The sequence below is a fragment of the Myxine glutinosa genome, chromosome 7, assembly GCF_964187855.1.
Source record: "Myxine glutinosa chromosome 7, kmMyxGlut1.1, whole genome shotgun sequence".
Taxonomy (NCBI): Eukaryota; Metazoa; Chordata; class Myxini; order Myxiniformes; family Myxinidae; genus Myxine; species Myxine glutinosa.
The window spans coordinates 2946515-2968003 of record NC_136267.1 but is presented as its reverse complement, the minus strand read 5'-3'; the positions used below and the strand labels follow the sequence as shown (position 1 = coordinate 2968003).

Here is a 21489-nt window from a genome sequence, read left to right as displayed (position 1 = left end):
CCTTCTCTCCCCATCTTGTCTTCTGCTCCCTCTTTTTATATATTTTGTTTGTCTGGTTGATTTGTTTGTGAAATAAATGTTAGCTCTTTAACGAGCCTCGATTCAGTATACAAAAAAAAAAAAAAAAGGAGCAGTGAACCTTTGGGAAAACTATAAAAAATCTCCTTTGAGAGAAACAGGGATTGCCTGGCAAGTATTTGTGACATTGTCAAGTTCCTTTGAAAGCTTGGATTACAATTTTGTGGGCACGATGAGGGAAAGGAAGCTAAAATAAAACGGAATTCCTTGAATTTTGTGATTTCTTTTCAAAATATGACAAAAGTTTCTTTCAAAAAAACACAGGCTAACCCGAACTCAAACCCTAATGTTGAATTTCAAAACGAAGAGCTACAGATCTGTGCAGATTTAGTTTGCGAATAAATTGTACCGAGAATAGTAGTGAATAAGACCAAGATTTTGGGATATAATGGCAAACACGGATGGTTTAACACAGAGAAGCTTTCACTTTGTGTCAGATACGCAGAAAGCCTCGAGGTCAGAGAAAGGTTCCTGTGCTTTGTCAAGTTCTCGTCTTCCCGTAATGCAGAAGACATTTATACCGCCATCAAGAAACCTTTGGAGACAAATTGATTGCGGAATGTGCCGATAGTTGCCCTATCTTATGATTGTGCTGTGGTCAGGACAGTTTGTAGCTGGGCCGAGATTCAAACCCATGCTGGCCAACTTTCAGGTGAGTGTGCGTACCTCTCGGTCATCCTGCCAGCCTACATTAAAGGAAGAACAGTATCTATATTAAGACAATGTTTATGTATGTGTAACACCTGGGAGACATAAAGTGCTCGATTTTGTTTATTCAATAACTCGCAAAAGTACCAAGCATTGCCAGGTAACCAAGTTGTTAGGGTTAGGACCGCTCTAGGCTAACCCCCGCTAGGTTAGGCTAACCCCCGCTCTAGCAGGGAAAATGGCCTTAAAATGCATGTTGTTGTTGTTGTTGTTGTTAGGGTTAGGAGTGAGGGATGGGGGGTGGAGAGGAGTGAGGGTGGGAGAGATGGGGGAAGAGGGGGGGTTCACTTGGGAGATAAAAAGTGTTCGAGTTTGTTTATTCAATAATTTGTTGTTATGCCAATGGTGGTACCTGGTGAACCTGTCAAATACTAGGTGAAAATAAGAAATAAGGGTGATGAAATAAGTAACATAAACGGCATTTGTCATTTTTGAAGTACACCAACACTGTAACTATACAAACAAGCGGGAAACTTGTAAGTCAGACCATGATACCCATTATTAATATTAACCCCCTTCAATCTCCCCCCAAATAGAGAAGTCAAACTACGGCTAAGTTCTTACGCATCACCAGCACCTTACATTTCTTCATGTTAAACTCCATCAGTAAATCTATGAAAGTACGTTGGTTACCGTCTCTCTCTCTGTCTGTCTGTCTGTCTGTCTCTGGGTGGGGTTAATGTCCGGGGGGCGGGGTTAAAGACCAGTGTGTGGGGTTAATGTCCCGGGGGCGGGGTTAAGGATCATTGTGGATGGGAGTGGGAGGGAATTTCAGCACAAAGACAGAAGTGCAGACAATACAAACCCCCATCACACCTGGCTGAAAGTGGGCTTGTTGTGCAGGCGGGAGCAGCGGTCGCCATGGCGACAGGCTCCGATCTTGAAATAGAAAGAGCAATTTACTCTGCAAGCACAGGGCAAGATCGGACTCGCAGTCACATGGACGTGCACATACACCGCCCGGAACCGCCGAATCGTTTGTTAAACGTTTCACTCCGTCTATGTACACGTTTTTAATCAAAATGGGACCCCATCTCTGTTTACATACTTATCTTCTTCGCTTCCATTGTGCCTTCGAATCCCACAGCTCCACAACAGCTTCCCCCGTCCATCTGCTCCATTCAATAACATAAAGAAACTGTCCCCATAACCACCCGAAGGTCCACGGGGCTCACCCATCCCCGAGCACCTCGTCGGGCCCGCGACCCCGAACCCCGCGTACTTGTCTTTCTCGGTGCCGAAGATCGAAGCGAGATACTCGGCCATTGCCAAGAACTACCGCTGCCTCGAACGACAGGTGCCGGAACCCGGCGATTCACGTAAATTGCTGCGAAGTAGCGGGGAATGACGTCATTGCGCCACTTCCGGTGCTCATGGAGAGACGATGACGGAGTGCGTGGCCATTGTTACTCGACAACCCGAGACGTCAGACAAAAAAATCGCCTCAACACTCAAGGCAATTGTCGTTAATTATTCTTTTAATAATTTTATAAATATTCTAATCTCTCCTTAGTGCCGGATGTAGACGTTTATGGAGGACACGGTTGCTGCTGTGGGTGTATCGTTAAGCTAATGTTGTAAAATCTCCTTCTAAATATCAAAATACCATTGGAACAAAACAAAGGTTCTCGTGTTTGGCTTAGTAAATGCTGGTAAATGAAGTTAACATCTAGTGGACGATGGTTACTACGGTAGCGTTAATTTGAGTTTCACGACGATGACGTAATCACGTAACGATGACGTACTCACGTGACGGAGCGTAACCGACGTACCGGAAGCGTCGGTACTTGGCAGGTTCATGGTGCGTTTGTGTTGTCTCGTGTGCTTGTTTAAAGTATCCCTGTGACTGTGAGACTGAGCCGTTTACGATATATTGTGTGTATATTTATTCCCATTCACAGGTACAAGGCTGTGAGGAAGATCTCGGGTCGCGATGAATCTGGAGCGAATGAGTGATGAAGACAAGTTGAGCCTGTGTAGGATTTATTACAGAGGTACAGCAAGTGGTAACGTGTAGGGTAAACTAGTAGTACTAGTAGTACAATAATCCCATAAGGTAGCTTCGAGGTGTGCGCACATACCTCTAAGGCCTAAGCTGTCTAGAAATTCGAATCTGGGTTCGAATCCCGACCCAGCTCTAAACTGCCATATAGGGCAGGATGATTCATCAATGTGTGTGCTGTCCCTCGGATGGACATAGCCTGGGTTCGAATCCCGACCCAGCTCTAAACTGCCATATAGGGCAGGATGATTCATCAATGTGTGTGCTGTCCCTCGGATGGACATAGCCTGGGTTCGAATCCCGACCCAGCTCTAAGCTGCCATATAGGGCAGGATGATTCATCAATGTGTGTGCTGTCCCTCGGATGGACATAGCCTGGGTTCGAATCCCGACCCAGCTCTAAACTGCCATATAGGGCAGGATGATTCATCAATGTGTGTGCTGTCCCTCGGATGGACATAGCCTGGGTTCGAATCCCGACCCAGCTCTAAGCTGCCATATAGGGCAGGATGATTCATCAATGTGTGTGCTGTCCCTCGGATGGACATAGCCTGGGTTCGAATCCCGACCCAGCTCTAAACTGCCATATAGGGCAGGATGATTCATCAATGTGTGTGCTGTCCCTCGGATGGACATAGCCTGGGTTCGAATCCCGACCCAGCTCTAAGCTGCCATATAGGGCAGGATGATTCATCAATGTGTGTGCTGTCCCTCGGATGGACATAGCCTGGGTTCGAATCCCGACCCAGCTCTAAGCTGCCATATAGGGCAGGATGATTCATCAATGTGTGTGCTGTCCCTCGGATGGACATAGCCTGGGTTCGAATCCCGACCCAGCTCTAAGCTGCCATATAGGGCAGGATGATTCATCAATGTGTGTGCTGTCCCTCGGATGGACATAGCCTGGGTTCGAATCCCGACCCAGCTCTAAACTGCCATATAGGGCAGGATGATTCATCAATGTGTGTGCTGTCCCTCGGATGGACATAGCCTGGGTTCGAATCCCGACCCAGCTCTAAACTGCCATATAGGGCAGGATGATTCATCAATGTGTGTGCTGTGCCTCGGATGGACATAGCCTGGGTTCGAATCCCGACCCAGCTCTAAACTGCCATATAGGGCAGGATGATTCATCAATGTGTGTGCTGTGCCTCGGATGGACATAGCCTGGGTTCGAATCCCGACCCAGCTCTAAGCTGCCATATAGGGCAGGATGATTCATCAATGTGTGTGCTGTCCCTCGGATGGACATAGCCTGGGTTCGAATCCCGACCCAGCTCTAAGCTGCCATATAGGGCAGGATGATTCATCAATGTGTGTGCTGTGCCTCGGATGGACATAGCCTGGGTTCGAATCCCGACCCAGCTCTAAACTGCCATATAGGGCAGGATGATTCATCAATGTGTGTGCTGTCCCTCGGATGGACATAGCCTGGGTTCGAATCCCGACCCAGCTCTAAGCTGCCATATAGGGCAGGATGATTCATCAATGTGTGTGCTGTGCCTCGGATGGACATAGCCTGGGTTCGAATCCCGACCCAGCTCTAAGCTGCCATATAGGGCAGGATGATTCATCAATGTGTGTGCTGTCCCTCGGATGGACATAGCCTGGGTTCGAATCCCGACCCAGCTCTAAGCTGCCATATAGGGCAGGATGATTCATCAATGTGTGTCCCTCGGATGGACATAGCCTGGGTTCGAATCCCGACCCAGCTCTAAGCTGCCATATAGGGCAGGATGATTCATCAATGTGTGTGCTGTGCCTCGGATGGACATAGCCTGGGTTCGAATCCCGACCCAGCTCTAAGCTGCCATATAGGGCAGGATGATTCATCAATGTGTGTGCTGTGCCTCGGATGGACATAGCCTGGGTTCGAATCCCGACCCAGCTCTAAGCTGCCATATAGGGCAGGATGATTCATCAATGTGTGTGCTGTCCCTCGGATGGACATAGCCTGGGTTCGAATCCCGACCCAGCTCTAAGCTGCCATATAGGGCAGGATGATTCATCAATGTGTGTCCCTCGGATGGACATAGCCTGGGTTCGAATCCCGACCCAGCTCTAAGCTGCCATATAGGGCAGGATGATTCATCAATGTGTGTGCTGTCCCTCGGATGGACATAGCCTGGGTTCGAATCCCGACCCAGCTCTAAGCTGCCATATAGGGCAGGATGATTCATCAATGTGTGTGCTGTCCCTCGGATGGACATAGCCTGGGTTCGAATCCCGACCCAGCTCTAAACTGCCATATAGTAGGGACAGAAATATGGGGTATTGAAATATTGCACTAAGTTCTGTGAAATGTATCAGAATGATTTTGTCTTGTAATTCCCAGTTGATTGATGCAAAATTCATCAAAATTGGGGGTTGGGGTTGCTTTTTTATGATTGTTTGAAATGTTTATTCACCGGTAATTTTCAATGGTATTTTGAATGGAAAGTTTCGTAAAAGTTTAAGAGAAAAGAACATGTCAACATCGCAGTCGCATTGTCACAACCACACGGTCACACGCACAAAGTGCATGTATTCATTATTACACAACCGGTCGACGGTCGTCTGCGTGACGATGCACTAAACTACCACACAAAATCATCGTCATTTTGTAGTAGAAAACACAATTTGCGACCGACTGATACCAAATTCATTAACATTCTTCCATAATTTACGGGGAAAATCTAAGTTCAAAGTTGTACTTACCTCTAAAATGGTCGTAATTCTGCAAAAATTGGACGATTTAAATCAAGCCGATTGTGACAACGTGATTGCTGATAGTTCCGGGATCCGATATATATATACCCCTACCTCCCACAATGCAATGGAAAAACGCCGAAAATGGATACAATCCAACGCGACTTCGCTTCGTCGATAGAAACGAAAGATTTTAGTGCAAGAAAGTGGATGCGCAGTAGTACCGTTGCGGTCCCTACATATAGGGCAGGGTGATTCATCAATGTGTGTCCCTCGGATGGACATAGCCTGGGTTTGAATCCCAACCCAGCTCTAAACTGCCATATAGGGCAGGGTGATTAATCAATGTGTGTGCCATCCCTCGGACGGATGTTAAACGGGAGTCCCGTCTGCCGACATTCCTTGGTAGAGGTGAAAGATCCCACTGTGCCCTTTCTGAAGAGTAAGCGATTTATCACTGGCACCCTGATCCCTGGTGTTGGGCTAGCGGTTAGGGTGCCGGCTTGGGATCCTAGGATCCTGGGTTCGAATCCCAGTCGATCGCTGAATTAACGCCAGGGGGGTTGACTCAGCCTGTCATCCTTCCGAGGTCGGCAAATTGAGTACCAGTTCACTGGTAATTCCCTGCTTGTCGTAAAAGGCGACAAAAAGGGTTGGCGGCAGGAAGGGCATCCGGCCGTAAAAACATTGCTTCAAAAAGGGGACCGAAAAACAACAACAACCACGGTTCCCGAAAAAGGCCAAACCCCGCTTTGTGGGGAAAACTGGCCTCTAAAGGTGGTTTTTTTATTTTTTTATTACCCTGAACAAATTACAAATTTTTGCCAAAATCACATTTTGTCACATGTCAGGTCTGGCCAGCCTGTTCATGAAAGACTTGGGTCTGGTCAAAAGCCTTCACCCTTCCCTCTCAACCTCTGATCTTGTGCGTAGTGAGGTTCCATTTTGGTTATAATTGAAAAAAGAGCATCTAATGATATCTGATTCTACCATTGATGTATTTGCCACCATTTTCAATAACATACCTTTGTCATAAGCTTGTTAACATTGACAATTATCGAGAGGTCACGTCTAAACAGCCTGGATATCAGGAACTTCGTGTAACTCTTTCCATCATAGAGATGAACAGTAAACTCTTGTCCCTCCTCTTGTCCCTCAACGCAGGTGCGTGTTTCTCACGAGTGCCAAATTATAGTTCGCACCTTCAATATCTCACTCGATTGCATCTTGGAACGATTTTAAATTAATAATTTCACTGCTCTGTGACCTTCAAGGACATATTTGAGAGAAGTCTTTTGAAAAAGATATAGTTTATATCTCCTTTATTGGCTGAATTGTAACAAGGATTTTCTTTCATTAAAAAACCATTCAAATTAATTAATATCATTTGAAATATTTCGTAAACCAGTTGAAATATTTAAATGATTTTCAATGCGCTAAGTTATTCATAATTTTCTCATCTAGGTGGGAAAAGGTGATGTTTACTCTTCCTTCCAATGACTAGTGGGTGATGAAAATGTAATACAGTACACATTGTCACAGTAAAATTTGGTTCTACGTACCAAAAGGATGGAGCAAACTAAGCCCGGTGGTGGCTTAACGGTTCAGGTGGCTGCTTAAGATCTTAGGGTCTTGAGTTTGAGCCCCTGTCATTCCGTTAGATAACACCAGGTGGGTTGACTCAGCCTGTCATCCTCTGAGATCGGCAAAATGAGTACCAGCTTGCTGGGAATGGGGCACTGCATCAGCGGCACAGCCGCACTCCTGACAATGATGCAACCAACAACCACATGCTGCATACTAAACAATAAAATCAAGCAGGCTCTATGAATGGCCCTGAAATAATAATAATAATAATAATAATAATAATAATAATAATAATAATAATAATAATAATAAAAACAAGGTTGAGAAGCACTGCCCTTCGGTATCCGAGTTATCCCTACAGAGTATACTGCTCAGCCATCCTACGTATCTGTGCGCCTGTTCCTTGATTACCTGTTGTCCCATATCCATCCCTCCCTGCTCCCAGGTGGGTTTGCTCTGCTTCCATTCCTGTGGTTCGTAAATGCTGTCTGGTTCTTCAGAGAAGCTTTCCTGAAGCCACAGTATGAGCAACAACAACAGATCAAGAGGTGTAAGTTTGGGGTTGGAGCAGGTAAATGGAATGCTGATAAGGAAGAAGAATGAAGTGAAGATTGACGAGGGAAGAATGAAAAATATACGTAATGATGTACAGGGGAGGTAGGGGGTCCGGTGCTGTTTGATGTCTAGGTATGCACAAACAGGTGAAAGTGTAGTTGTTTGCCACATACTCAGATCACAATTTGTAATAAGAAATATTTGTTCCCGAGTTTGTAAATTGGGAGTTTTAAGTTTAATTTTCTTGTGGATATCTGCATTTTTGTGGCAGATATATTTAATTATTACTGTTGTATCCACGCTGTGACGAACAAAGTGTTTGTCAAGGTGCCCCATTAACCTTTTATAATGATTCAGTTAGCTTGCTTGTGTTTTTTCTTGGATTGTCGAGGTTCATGGAAAAGCTAGAGCGTATAACATATCTTTGTGGAAAGATGGGAAAAAACACCGACAGCAGGGTACTTGAAGAATGGCAAATGACACTTGGCCGACACTTGAAGAATGGGTGAGAGGAATAATGAGAGTGAGCAGAAAGAAGGAAGACACGTGGGATGAACAAGCTGGATGCAAGCTCAAGCACAGCAGGCGGAGAAAGGGAGACTCCGGGGAAAAAAAAAAAAGAAGATATCTGGGTCCTGGCCTAATGTTGTAACCCAAATGTGGGAACATTCTCACTAGTGGGTCTGGAGAAAAAGATGTTTGAAGGAATTTCCACGATTCTCCGAAAAAACGACGAAGTCGGCCATTTTGACACACTTCCAGTCACGTGACCAGCATGGCTTCCACTATTTAACATCAGGACCCTGTCCTGATGTGTAACCCAAATTTGGTGGCATTGTCAGTGTTGATCTGGAGAAGAAGATTTTGAAGGAGTTTACATGATTTTCCAAAAAATTTACGGTCGGCCATTTTGACACTTCCAGTCATGTGACCAGCATGGCTTCCGCTATTTAACATCAGGATCCTGTCCTAATGTAACCCAAATGTGGTGGCATTCTGACTGGTGGGTCTGGAGAAGAAGATTTTTGAAGGTTGCATTTGTTGGATTTCGGCCATGGTGTCAGCCTCTATGAAACCCATAACTTTGTAAAACATGATGTCAACAATTAAAACACCTCAGAAGTGATTTGTATCCAATCACCTTTGTAGTTTTAAAATTTGAGATAAATGCCGTAACTTTGTTTCATTGTAATAATTAAAATTTCCTTTGTACAGTATTTTCTGTTCTTATTTGATAAAATTTATTGTTGTTCTCACCGTGGCAGGTAACGTCAGTCGGTAATTTGAAGTGTAGGATCAGCTCGGGAAGCAGATTCTGTGCATCCCTTTAATCCAAGAGCTCTGGATTTTAATGTGTTGTCGTAACAATCTGACTTTGCACGTTATCGTTACGAAGACCTTGCACGCACCTGTCAGTTTAAAGGAGTAACGTATCTGGTGTCTTTCACAGATGTGATCCGTTCAGCCGTGGGGGTGCTGGTGTGGACGGCGATCCTGTCCGTGTGGATCAAAATCTACCAGACTTACAGGCCTCAATGGGGAGCTACAGGCGACTACATGTCATTTACAATCCCTCTAGGAATCCCATAAATGACTTACCTTCACTCATGTGGTGTTTGCGAATCTTCATCCCCCCTTGCCCCCCCTTCACCCCCTTGACCCCCTTGCCCCATCCCTCCCTTTCACTTGTAACCTTCATGTTTCACACTTTGTGATTAGTTGTGTTTTTGTAATCAGAAATTAATTGTGCAGGTGTCACAAGGTGAGTGGATGTAGAAAGTCGTGAGGCTTGAGAGTGACGTGAGAAGAGGAGCACAAGGTGTAAGCGGATGTCCCGTGCACGCATTTCTCGATCATCCATTAGGTTTTGGTTTCACAACAAACATGTCTTGTTAAATTAATAAGTGATTTGAGCTTTCCTTTTCAAATCGCCATTTTCTGTCTATGATGCACGTGTACGTGCAGGCCTTGTATTATCCCAGTCCCAGGACTCCTCCATTTAAATGTCTGTTTTACAAATAATATCCACCTTTAGGTCTTGTGTAAATGTGTGTGTGTGCATCATTTACTCACAATAAAATGTTGACCGTTGAAGGTGTCAGCATGAATTCTGTTTGGATGGACGAGTGAACATTCGTTTATGCTCATTGAGCTTGTTTGGGGTGGGATTTGTGGAAGTTCACATCTTTCATCTCTTCCCTTTCCCTCAATTTTAAAGCGCAAATGCATCGAGAGGGGATTGAGAGACGTTCGTAGATTCGCGTCCATGAAGGTTTAACGTGAATCACTCGTCTAATTATCAGCTGGTGGGCGATGTGGACTCTGTATTCCCTCTGCCTCCGTATTCCGACTTTCCTTTCTACCGGGCATTCCTCGCCTGATGAGCATTCCTCGCCCGATGGGCATTCCTCGCCCGATGGGCATTCCTCGCCCGTTGGGCATTCCTCGCCCGTTGGGCATTCCTCGCCCGTTGGGCATTCCTCGCCCGTTGGGCATTCCTCGCCCGTTGGGCATTCCTCGCCCGTTGGGCATTCCTCACCCGATGAGCTTGCACGATGTGGTGATGAACGAGGTGGGAGCGGTTGAAACTCTGGAGGTGTCATTTGATGAAGGTGAAATCTCAGGAAATGAGAATTGAGTGACCCGGTGTGAGAATCGAGTTAATGAAAATTAAGGGGGGGGGGGGGGGGACATAGGGGTCGCCCCAACGAAAAAAAAAAAAAAAGATCGTCAGAAACGGCATTTCGTGCGTTCTTGGAAGTTTCTGCAGTTCCTTGTGTTCTTCCCTAGTCCAACAGTTCAACAGATTCGCGTTGACTAATGGCAAGATCGACAAACTGGTGAAACGACAAACTCAGCTGTTCCTTCTGCTATAAATTGATGAATTTTGTGTTTGTGTGTGTGTGTGTGTGTGTGACTACATGTGTGTGTGTGACTACATGTGTGTGTGTGACTACATGTGTGTGTGTGACTACATGTGTGTGTGTGTCTACATGTGTGTGTATGTGTTTGGTTTTGCAACACTAGCACAAGCGCTGAAAATGGTTTTTAACGCCAGCAGTAGATAGGAATTGAGAGCCAGGACACCCCCTAAAACAATCAATTAATTAATTAAAATTTCTGATTTTTTCGATTTTCTCATAAATTTCCAAATTAGAAAATTTCATTTTTCCAAAAAATTCTTCCCCCCCCCCCCCCCCCCCCTAGTCCACAAATGGTGCTCCTGGAGCAGCACCCCAAAAAGGGGAAGAGATATCCTAAAAACGGTAAATTAAAAAAAAAAAAATTTTGGAAGCCAACAACATTTTGCAAGTTTGCGAATATTTGTGAATGTCTGTGAATGTTTGTGAATGTGAATTTCTACAGCGGGTACGCAAAAACCCCCGGCATGCGCCATGGGCAATGCAATCAGTCGCTATATAGGAACCCCCACCTCCCACATATTACAAACTATTAATCAAGTAAAAAATAAAAAACTAATTTTTTTATTGGAGTATATAAAAATGAATGAACTACAAGACAGAATATTTCAATATATATTTAACGCAATTAAATATTTGGTTGAGAAAATTCTAATATGTATACACAATGGAAATAGGGATAACACACAGACGGAGTGATTAAACGCCAAGTATTTTCAAAACTATATAAAATGGATGATTTTTTACCCGTTTGGGAAAGTAAGATAAAATTTAATAATCATAGGAATCTCCCAAATTCATTAAGATGTCTAATAGTTGGTTCAAGCGGTTGTGGAAAAATCTGTTTGCTTTTAAAGATGCTCCTTACTCCAAACTTTTTAGATTATGAAAATTTAATAATTTTCACAAAGTCAATTTTCAGCCAGAGTATCAACTACTATCACAAGGTTTTAATGCAGGTCTTCAAAAAGAAGATATAATCGGTTTATTTAAATGGCAACACAAACTAAATAAGTCCAACATTAAAGATTTAATACAACTATTTTGTGATACTCCACAAAAATGGAAAAAGAAATCAAAACCCACATCACCTATAACTTGTATTCTTAGTGATAATACGGATGATATACCTTTACCCCAAGATTTAGATGACACAAAAAAGAACCTCGTTATCTTTGACGATTGTGTTAATGAGAAAAATCAAACAGTTATGGATAGCTACTACACAAGGGGGAGACATTCTTCTTGTAATTGTATTTATCTCAGTCAATCATACTTTCAACTCCCTCGTCGCTCAATAAGAAATAATGCTAATACTTTTATTTGATTCAAACTAAATTCAATAGACATAAATAATTTTTGGAGAGATAATTGTTCTACATTATGTAGTAAAAAGAGTTATGTTATGCTATGTAGTTATATGTATGCTATGTAGTTATGTTATGCTAACACAACATAGTATTAGTATGCTATGTAGTTTAGTTGTTTCTTGGGTTTGTTGATCTGGAGAAAGCATTCGATAGGGTTCCACACAAAGTCTTGACATGGGCATTGAGGAAGTTAGGAGTGGAGGAATGGTTGATCAGAGTAGTGATGGCAATGTACAAAAGAGCTTGCACAGCTGTAAGGATGAAGGACGGGAACAGTGGTGAGTTTGAGGTGAAGGTGGGAGTGCATCAGGGGTCGGTACTAAGTCCACTACTATTTGTAGCTGTGATGGAGGTGCTGGCTCAAAACGTAAAGGAAGGTTTACTGTGGGAGTTGTTGTATGCAGATGATCTGGTGTTGATTGCGGAAAGTATGGATGGACTGAAGGAAAAGATGAACAAGTGGAAGGAATGTATGGAGAAAAAAGGTCTGAAGGTGAATATCGGAAAGACGAAGGTGATGGCAAGTGGTAAAGCATGTGGTGAGGTGGAAAGAACTGGGAAGTGGCCCTGTGCTGTGTGTAGGAAGGGTGTCAGAGTGAACTCCATTCAATGTACAATGTGCGCTGAGTGGGTTCATCAAAAATGTAGTGGTCTGAGAGGGTCATTAACCAGTGTGGCAGCTACATTCAAATGTAAGGTGTGCACAGAGGGAGCTGCAGATGGAGGAAATGTTGAGTTGGATCTTGGAGACGGCGTGAAGCTGGAAGGTGTGAAAACATTTTGCTACCTCGGAGACATGCTGAATGGAGAAGGTGGATCAGACTCGGCAACGGTTGCTAGAGTGAGATGTGCATGGAAGAAGTTTCGGGAACTGAGTGGCGTGCTGATGATGAGGGGAGTGTTGTTGAAGCTGAAGGGAAAGGTGTATGCTGCATGTGTGAGAAGTGTTATGATTTATGGGAGCGAGACATGGGTAATGAACGTAGAGCAGCAACGAAGGGTGGAAATGCGAATGGTTCGACGGATGTGCGGAGTATCGTTGAGAGAGAGGAAGACAAATGATGAATTGCGAAAGATGATGGGAATAGCGCCTGTGATTGATGCTGTGAAGAGGAACAGGTTGAGATGGTTTGGTCATGTGTTGAGGAAGGATGAAAGTGACTGGTTGAGAAGAGTGATGGAAATGAATGTAGAAGGAAGTAGAGGACGGGGAAGACCGAGAAAGACTTGGCTAAAGATGGTGGAAGAAGAAATGCGGGCAAGGGGGTTAACAAGGAGAGATGCAGAAAATAGGGCAAAATGGAGAAGATTGTCATGGGGACTGCAAGGCTAACCCCCGCTCTAGGAGGGAAAATGGCCTTTAAAATGCATGTTGTTGTTGTATTATGTAGTAAAAAGAAATTTGAGGGGTTTATGAAACATACGGTTGAAAAATATAAATATATTGTTGTTAAAGAAGATGATATAATAACCAATAATTTTTTTTGTATAATAAAATGAATGCCGAAGAACGAGCAAGAAAATTTAAGGAATATAATCAATTAGTTTCAAAAGTTGTTAAACAACAAGAAGAGATAAAGAAGAAACGGAGACAGAAACTATCGGGTGAAGAAGTATTTGAAAGAAAACGAGAAGTTTTTTTAACCTCTTTTAAAATCTTCCGAACAAAAAACGATTTCATTTCAAAGTCCTACACTGGAATATACTCCCAAAAAACTTCAAATGATAAAAGATTTTAGTCAAATGACAGAGCAAGAGCTTGAAAATATCGAAGCATCAAAATCTGATAATGAAGAATCATTCCAACAACTTGAGGAGAGAAATCAACCCTCTGATTATGTTGTGAAAGCTCTTCAAAACAATGAATATTCAGCGGTTTCAAAAACAAAAGTGGGTCTCATTCCAACAGAAGAAGAACCAGCAGTGTTTCATCTTGTTGGCGAAAGGGTATATATATTTAATGATAATTTAACATTCTTAGGTTCTAACCTACCACCTATTACATTAACCCCTAGTAGTAAGGGCATTTTATGAGATATTTCACAAATCTGTTAACTAAATTGTTACCAAAAAATTTCTTCACCAATATGTTTGTAAAGGTGTGTAATAACATGTGTTAAAATGTTGAAGTTCAACTCCCGTGGGAAACCCAGAAAAAAAGCTGTTGAATTCGGGTACCGAAAAATTATTTTCGAGAATTTTTATTTTTTTTAATCGGCCCTTAAGTAACTTATGAGGGGTCAAATAAGGGTTTTTCATGATTCTGAGTTGATTGTTAACATTTATATTTTCACTTTTACATTTACACACAAAGTAGCTTTTATTTCACATACATATATAATACTCAAGAGTTATTTCTCATTCACAATTCACAATGTCAGAAGTTTCAACAGTCATTGTCTATGTCTTCTTCAGACTCAACAACATCATGACTGCAGTTTCTGCATGTAATGCCATTACAGACTCCACAGGCCGAGATGCACGTGACCCCATTCTTCTTGCAGCTGCATCGCCGGTTGCTGCAATCTCCATGACAATTACAGCTCGTGAACTGCAATAGCTCCTCAGGAGCCGTGGGGTCCAGTGTTGGAACTGGCTCATACCCATGCACACCTATTGTCCATCCATAGTCACTGGGGTTCAGAGACATGCTCTGTAGAAGGATCCAGTCCCGGGTCTGCAGGTAGGCACGGAGTGAATGTTGTGCAGCTGCACTCTCTGTTGGAGGTAGAGTCTGGTTTGATCACCCACCCCGCTGCCCAGAGTGTGTCACCTGGAGTGAGGAGTGGCTGATCATGAGCCAGGGAGGAGGAAAGCTCAGCGAGGGGGAGAAACATGATCGCGTTTGTTCCTATCTGTTTCCTGTTCGTAAATGGAATCATCTTTACTTCAGTTCCTCTCAGGATCTTAGCTTTGTCGAGTGCCTTCAACTTCACCCGGGGGAAAGCTGCTGTTGTCTGTGGATCTGGCAAAGGTGGTGCCGGAGAGGTGACTTCGATCCAACCCATTGAGTGAAAGGGAGTGTTTCCGTGAATAGAGACAATGTTTAAATCTATATTGTCTCCAACAAACTGAGTGACTGCATTGTTTGTTTCCCCAACCTCCATAAAGACCACCTGATCATTACTTGACAATTCACTTTCACTGGCTGGCACTTTGGCTGTCATCACTGATTGATCCTCAAGCGCAGCATCAACCGCAACCTCATCATTGATCTGTTCATCGGTTTCCTCCACAATGGTGTCAAGAGTGCCAGAAGTATCTGGAACATCATCTCCACTCCTACTATTAAGGAAGCAGTATTTGTAGTTTTGTGTCTCCGTGTAAGACTCAGTGTATCCCAGCCGGTGGAACTTGTTGAGCATCCATTTTGACCCAAATCTATGATCAAGTTGTATGGCAAGCCCCATTTGGTGTGGCAATACTCCAGACCGAGGTCGACAGGCCTTAATAAAATTCTGCCCCCAAACGGCAACTCTTTCGTCTGTCTTGACAATCGGTCTCAAGAACATCTGAAGGCTTGCAGGAACAAGTGTCAGCTGACTATCGATGTCAGTCATACTGTGTGTGGTGGGGTATGACTTTGGACCTAAATCAATCAAGGCAATATCATTGGATATGAACTTGAGTGCCATCTTTATGATCTGAGTCTTCTCATCTCCATGGTCAAGATTAGCATGATGCGCTCGCAGAATATTGTCGGTGCCATCTTTGAGACAGAGTACATCTGCCCTTCTTTCCTGTGTTGTGAAATACAAGGTGTCTTCGTATTTCTCTAGAAGTTTTATCTTTAGCCAATGCTTTGAATAAGAAAGGCTCTTCTCTGGTGACTGATCAAACTCCTGCAGCTTTTCATGGACTTGGTCCATGTTCATTACCCCATGCTCTAATTCTGAGTCTAACCATTTGCAGAATTCAATAAAAACTGCCTCTCGCTCCTCATCAATACTCCTCTGTCCTCTCTTCCTTTTTCCTTCCTCATCAGTCTTGGACAAACTGTCACCTCTCGCAAACATAAGTTTGCATCGCAAATGGTACAGTGTTTCTTCTGCTACCAAGTCGTTGATCCCTTCCAGGCGTCCAGTGACTTCAGTGCCCCAGTCATCCCCGCGACTCCGTGCTGTCTTCAGCAAGCTTGCCTTCAGTGTATCTGCAGTCAAATTATCTGGCACTCTGTATTTCTTTCTAGCTTGTGCTGGATTATTTTTGTAGAGCTGGGCTGGTTGGTTGCAAAGAATGCATACATCCTTATACAGGAGGTCAACTGACTGTGATCTTCTAGAACTGCAGCCAGCTGATGAACTGAACTCACAAGTAGTGCGTCTTCTCTTCAACTTTGATGACTCTTTCTCTGCCTTTGATGCTTGAGCTGACTTCTTGGTGGTTGCAACAAAGTTGTTGTACAGATCATTTTTACACTTCTGGTGGTACCTCAGTTTTCCTTCCTTTTGAGCCTCCTTCATACGTTCCACAACAGTAACATTTTCGACAGTTTCTGCTTGTTTCAATAAAGTTGAGTATCCCTTTGGAGTTGCCTGTATGAGCCTTTCAGCTGGTGTATCCGAGCGTGCACAGATGAAGCAATTGAGCACAGGTGGAGTAACGTCTTCATCCATATTGCTAGACTCCATGTCCTGCAAAGTAGAAAATGAGATATATTTAGAAATTATTTTTCCACAAAGGAGTGTCTGTGGTGAAATATAAATGTTAACAATCAACTCAGAATCATGAAAAACCCTTATTTGACCCCTCATAAGTTACTTAAGGGCCGATTTAAAAAAATAAAAATTCTCGAAAATAATTTTTCGGTACCCGAATTCAACAGCTTTTTTTCTGGGTTTCCCACGGGAGTTGACCTTCAACATTTTAACACATGTTATTACACACCTTTACAAACATATTGGTGAAGAAATTTTTTGGTAACAATTTAGTTAACAGATTTTCATATGTTTCCCTTACTATAGATTAATGTTTCTTCTCACAAAAGATGGGTATACTAATTCAAAATATTTTGATGAGCCGCTTGATATGGAAAATGAGGAGGATAAGGTGATCCCATCTACATCAATGGGATTGATGTACTAAACTCGCTTGATTATAAAGTTTCTGTTGCTGGTAAAAGTAAAAAGAATGAGAAGGAAAAGGAGATTATTAATGCTTTAAGTAAGCTTGGTTTGGGTGTTAGTTTTCTTCCAAATGACCCATCACAATTAGTTAATAGACTATTATTGTTGTTAGGTAGTAAGGAAGCGGGAAACAACAATTGTTTTAATGAAGCATCAGCCATTTTAGATCAGTTGTTGAATAGGAAAATAATTAATAAATGTCAATACAAAGATATGTTATCATATGTATAAAATGAGAAGCACAGTACTTATTTTCAATTTTAGAAAGAGTAATTCTACAGAATCATTCCAATACCCGCTACAACTTGATTCCACAAAATAATATGAAGCGGCGTTATTGTCTATGGAAACCTATAATACCTTGTGTAATATCACAGAAAAAAATAACAAGTTTAGTTATAACCCAGGGAGTGGATATAAAACTATAGAAGTTACACCCGGAGCTTACAAGATTTCTCAAATATCTTCTGAAATTGATCGCCTTATGAAAGAACAGGGAGATGAACCAAAAAATATTGTTATAGATATTCAAAAACACACATCAAAATCAACTACATTCAACTTTAAAATAATTATAAAATCGATTTCACAATTAATAATTCATTCCGAGAGCTATTAGTTTTCTCTGCAAAAAAGATTGAATCAAACAAAATGTTTTACAGTGATAACGTCATTCAAATATCAGCAGGTATAAATTCGGTATTGATTAACTGTGATTTGATTGATGGCGCTTATAACGACGGAGTAAAAACAAATACAATATTTTCATTCAGCGATTACTCAAGCCCAATAGGTTATAAATTCAATATGGAACCAAAGAATCTCGTCTATTTACCCGTCTCAGGAAAAACCATTAATAAAGTAAATTTTAGGATAACCGATCAAGCTAATCGGATGATTTCTTTCAATGATAAAATTATATCCATCAGAATTCACCTACGTGAAGTTGTTCAATAAATAAAATCAGTTAATTAGTTAAAGAATATAAAACAATTAATAAAATGAACATCCAACTGTTTTTTTGGAATGTAGTTTTAACACGAGTGATCAATATAAAAAGAAAACTTTCCAGGATTTGGCATTTGGAAAAATAGGTCTTATATTTACTCGGGGAAAAAGGGGAGGTTATGTTAACGTCGAGCGGGGAATTTTTAATTCCGTCAATTTTCAATGGAGGATAAATTATATTTTGAAAAATTGTTTTGGTCAGACACTAATTATTCTCAACTAAAACAAAAAATAAAAACGGCAAAATTGAAAAAAATAAGATCAAAATGTTAAAAAGTTTTTATTTTAATAAATAAAAACACGATGGTTGTTGTGAGAAAACACAAGTTGAGAAAATATAAAATAATTATGAAAGATGCTGTTAAAACAGTTGGAGATGGGATTGGGGAAGGTATGTATCTTTCCCATACTATAAGGGTGAAGGTATGTTTCTTGGGAGAGGACACTATAAACCTATGAGACAAATGGGTATAGGACATCAATTTAGAAATAAAGGAGATGGGATAATTGATACTCTAATGGGTATTGGTTCAACTATTCTTAAACATAAAGATCTAATTAGTTCAACCGCTTCTGCCGTGGGAAATGTAGCGGGTGCTGTAAAGGGTATAAAAGACACTCTAAAGGATTGTCATAAATTACAAGCAATCAAAGAAATTAAGAAAGATAAAACTTCACTAACTCCGCAAGAAAAACAAAAATTAATTTAATTATTTTGGTCGGGTTTTCAAAAGTTTTAAATATTTTATATTAGTCTTAAATATAATAAAATTTATTGTTATATATATATATATAAATATAGGGAAGCAATTGACAGTATTTATGATTTGAATGATACGATTATCATCTCAAACTCTACTAGAAAAGAAGATTACTTTAAGGCAAATGCTATAACGGTAACAGATTGGAACATGAATGGAACAAAAAGTTTTGAGATAAATAATCAACCAACTTACTTGAATCTAGCCGATAGTTTCTTGTTGTGTAAATTTAAATTCACTAAGAATGCGAATAACACAAACGCCACACTCGTAAATGATTTCTTCTGGAAAATGTTTGATAGTATTCGTTTGTATATTGGAACGCAAGAAGTGGACGTGGTTGATTATGTTTCTGCTACATCTGAAATGCTGAAATTTACGCTATATTTGTTTAGTGATAGATGGGGTAATGGGTGTGTTGAAGGTTTTATTCCTGATATGACAACGGGAAAAACCGATGACCCCAGTTATAGTCAAAGGAAGGACATGTATAACGATGGTACCAAAGCTGAGAATAGTTTTACCGGAGCAGTACCCCTAAAAGGTATACTTGGTTTTTGTGATTATGATAAAGTTCTGTATGGACTTAAAATTAGATTTCAACTACAAAGGAATGATAATGAAAATAGATTGCTTTTTGGGGCTGAGAATGCTTTCGGTGCTAACAATAAATTTGTTATTAATGACGTGTTGGTATATCAGCAAATATGCTCCTAATCTTAAAACGGAAGGGATATTGAATAGAAGACTTAACTCAAAGAACCCTCTAAATGTATCATACCTTAAAAGAAGATGCCAACACGTTAAACTGACTCAAACCACTTGCACGTGGAATTTGGGTGTTCTCGAAGGAAAGCCTCGGTACCTATGGCTCATTTTTAAGAAACCAGATGGAGGTGAAGGTACTAATAAGAATAATGCTTTGTGTGATACTGCCAAGGTGAAACAACTTTGGGTTTCTCTAGATGGAACATTTTACCCGTGAAATAGATTGGAAATTAATTAGGAAAAAAATGATTATGCTGAAGCCTACAAGTCTTACCAAAAGGTGTGTGAAAGCAACGGTAATAAGGATCCCATTTTGGAAATGGTAGTGTTTAAAAGTCTATATACAATCTACGCGATTGACTTGAGCGCTCAAAAGGAAACTATAAAGTCTAATAGAGTGGACACTTCCCAATACATTGAAAGAGGGGAAAGTGAGGAAGTTGATACGTATTGTTTGCTCTTGGAAGAAACAGAACTACAGATTAATATGGATAATGACGTTATGATTAATATCACATAAGTAATAATTGAAAATTTGTATGTTTACGGGGTATTGTTGATTTTTTTTCTCATATAACTTGGAAAAAAAATCTTTTCCCATAAAATGAGTAAAGTACCAAATGATGTATATGTTAATCAAATCAATCTTGATAAACTATCGTATTGTATTCAAAATCAAAATCCTTGTACGATTAATGTTCGTACAATTCAAAGAAAAGGTGATATAAGAATTAGTGTTTTGCTCACAAAAGTGCAGGTGGAAACACTAAATAGTACCGGCTCACTTAGTTTTTAAATGACAAAACCTATGTTGAAGAAATATTCAATAGAGAAGCCCAGTAGAGGCCTTCTTCCATTTCTAATTCCTCTATTTGCTGGTTTAAGTGCAGCGGGAGCTTTGACGGGTGGTATTTCAGCAGCGGTAAAAACTGCGAACGAAAAGAAAGCTCAACTAAAAATTTACTAAATTTTTATTAAAATTTACTAAAATTAATTAATTTCAAAATATTTTATTTACTTCCCTTGTTACCTCTTGTTAACCCCTTACTTACCCCTTACTTACCCCTTGCTTACCCCTTGCTAACCCCTTGCTACCCCTTGCTATCCTTGCGAGCAGATGTATACGGTAGGTTCCAGGCCAGGCCACCCTCACCACATTCCCCACATCTCCCTTACCCCCAAACCGAAACTGCCTCAACCCAAAAAACAGGAAGTGACTCACCACAAACCGGAAGTGACCAGTTAATTATTTATTTTCCAATTTTCTCGATTTTCCCAATTTTCCAAATTTTCAGATTTCACAATTTTCAAAAAATAAAAAAATTGATTTTCAAAATTTCTGATGTCAGATTTCATGATTTTCTCGAATTTCCCAAAATTTCCAAAATTTCACTAAAATAACCATTAAAATAAAAAATTGATTTTTAGTTTAACAGGATGAGAATTATAATACAAATGAATAACTTAAATGAAAAAATAGATATTATTAACATTGATAATGAAATAATTAATAAATTTAACATGGAATTTGATGTACTTCATGGAAAATTAGATAGGATAAAAGATCTAATTGTAACTTACTAGAGAGATACCCGTGCTACGCACGGGTGGGAGGCCAGAAGCCAACAGGCAATGCAGATACGGCGAATGCTAAAGCATGAAACCAATAAATTCCACATTCCTGTAGCACCTTCAGTCGCACGTCAGATATGGACAGCAAGTTCGTGAAGGACTTCCATGAAAAACGTACCCGTTCGCAAACAAACGGGTACGGCGAATGCTAAAGCATGAAACCAATAAATACCACATTCCTGTAGCACCTTCAGTCGCACGTCAGACATGGACAGCAAGTTCGTGAAGGGCTTCCATGAAAAACGTACCTGTTTGCAAACAAACGGGTACGTTCACGTATAGAAA

At 41.1% G+C, this 21489-nt stretch overlaps 2 protein-coding genes across 4 annotated transcripts in view; one reads left to right on the top strand and one right to left on the bottom strand.

The window, feature by feature from the left end:
- LOC137430938 (splicing factor U2AF 26 kDa subunit) overlaps positions 1-2110 on the bottom strand; it is a 36768-nt gene extending 34658 nt beyond the window's left edge. Inside the window, exons 1-2 of one of the 2 annotated variants that reach the window (XM_068121714.2) lie at positions 1835-2110; positions 1603-1690 (exon numbers count right to left, since the gene is read on the bottom strand). In XM_068121714.2, coding sequence (XP_067977815.1) covers positions 1603-1690; positions 1835-2052 — 306 coding nt within the window. In that variant the 5' untranslated portion in view covers positions 2053-2110. The remainder of the gene's footprint in view (positions 1-1602; positions 1691-1834) is intronic. The other variant, XM_068121715.2, reaches the window with a different exon arrangement.
- Positions 2111-2130: 20 nt separating this feature from the next.
- PSENEN (presenilin enhancer, gamma-secretase subunit) lies at positions 2131-9712 on the top strand. 2 transcript variants are annotated; one of them, XM_078781242.1, is made up of 4 exons: positions 2131-2242; positions 2688-2780; positions 7509-7613; positions 9069-9712. In XM_078781242.1, exons 2-4 carry the CDS (start codon positions 2720-2722, stop codon positions 9206-9208), a joined length of 306 nt encoding a protein of 101 aa, XP_078637368.1. In that variant the 5' UTR covers positions 2131-2242; positions 2688-2719; the 3' UTR covers positions 9209-9712. The 2 variants fall into 2 exon arrangements, with proteins under 2 accessions (XP_078637368.1, XP_067977817.1); XM_068121716.2 differs by lacking the exon at positions 2131-2242 and adding an exon at positions 2496-2587.
- Positions 9713-21489: the final 11777 nt, after the last annotated feature.

What these genes read in the sequence shown, in the direction of transcription:
- PSENEN (XM_078781242.1), top strand. Translation starts at nt 2,720, where the DNA reads ATGAATCTGGAGCGAATGAGTGATGAAGACAAGTTGAGCCTGTGTAGG. An exon ending in GTGTAGGATTTATTACAGAG is followed by an intron (nt 2,781 to 7,508) that starts GTACAGCAAGTG and finishes CCCTGCTCCCAG; the next exon opens with GTGGGTTTGCTCTGCTTCCA. An exon ending in ACAACAACAGATCAAGAGGT is followed by an intron (nt 7,614 to 9,068) that starts GTAAGTTTGGGG and finishes TGTCTTTCACAG; the next exon opens with ATGTGATCCGTTCAGCCGTG.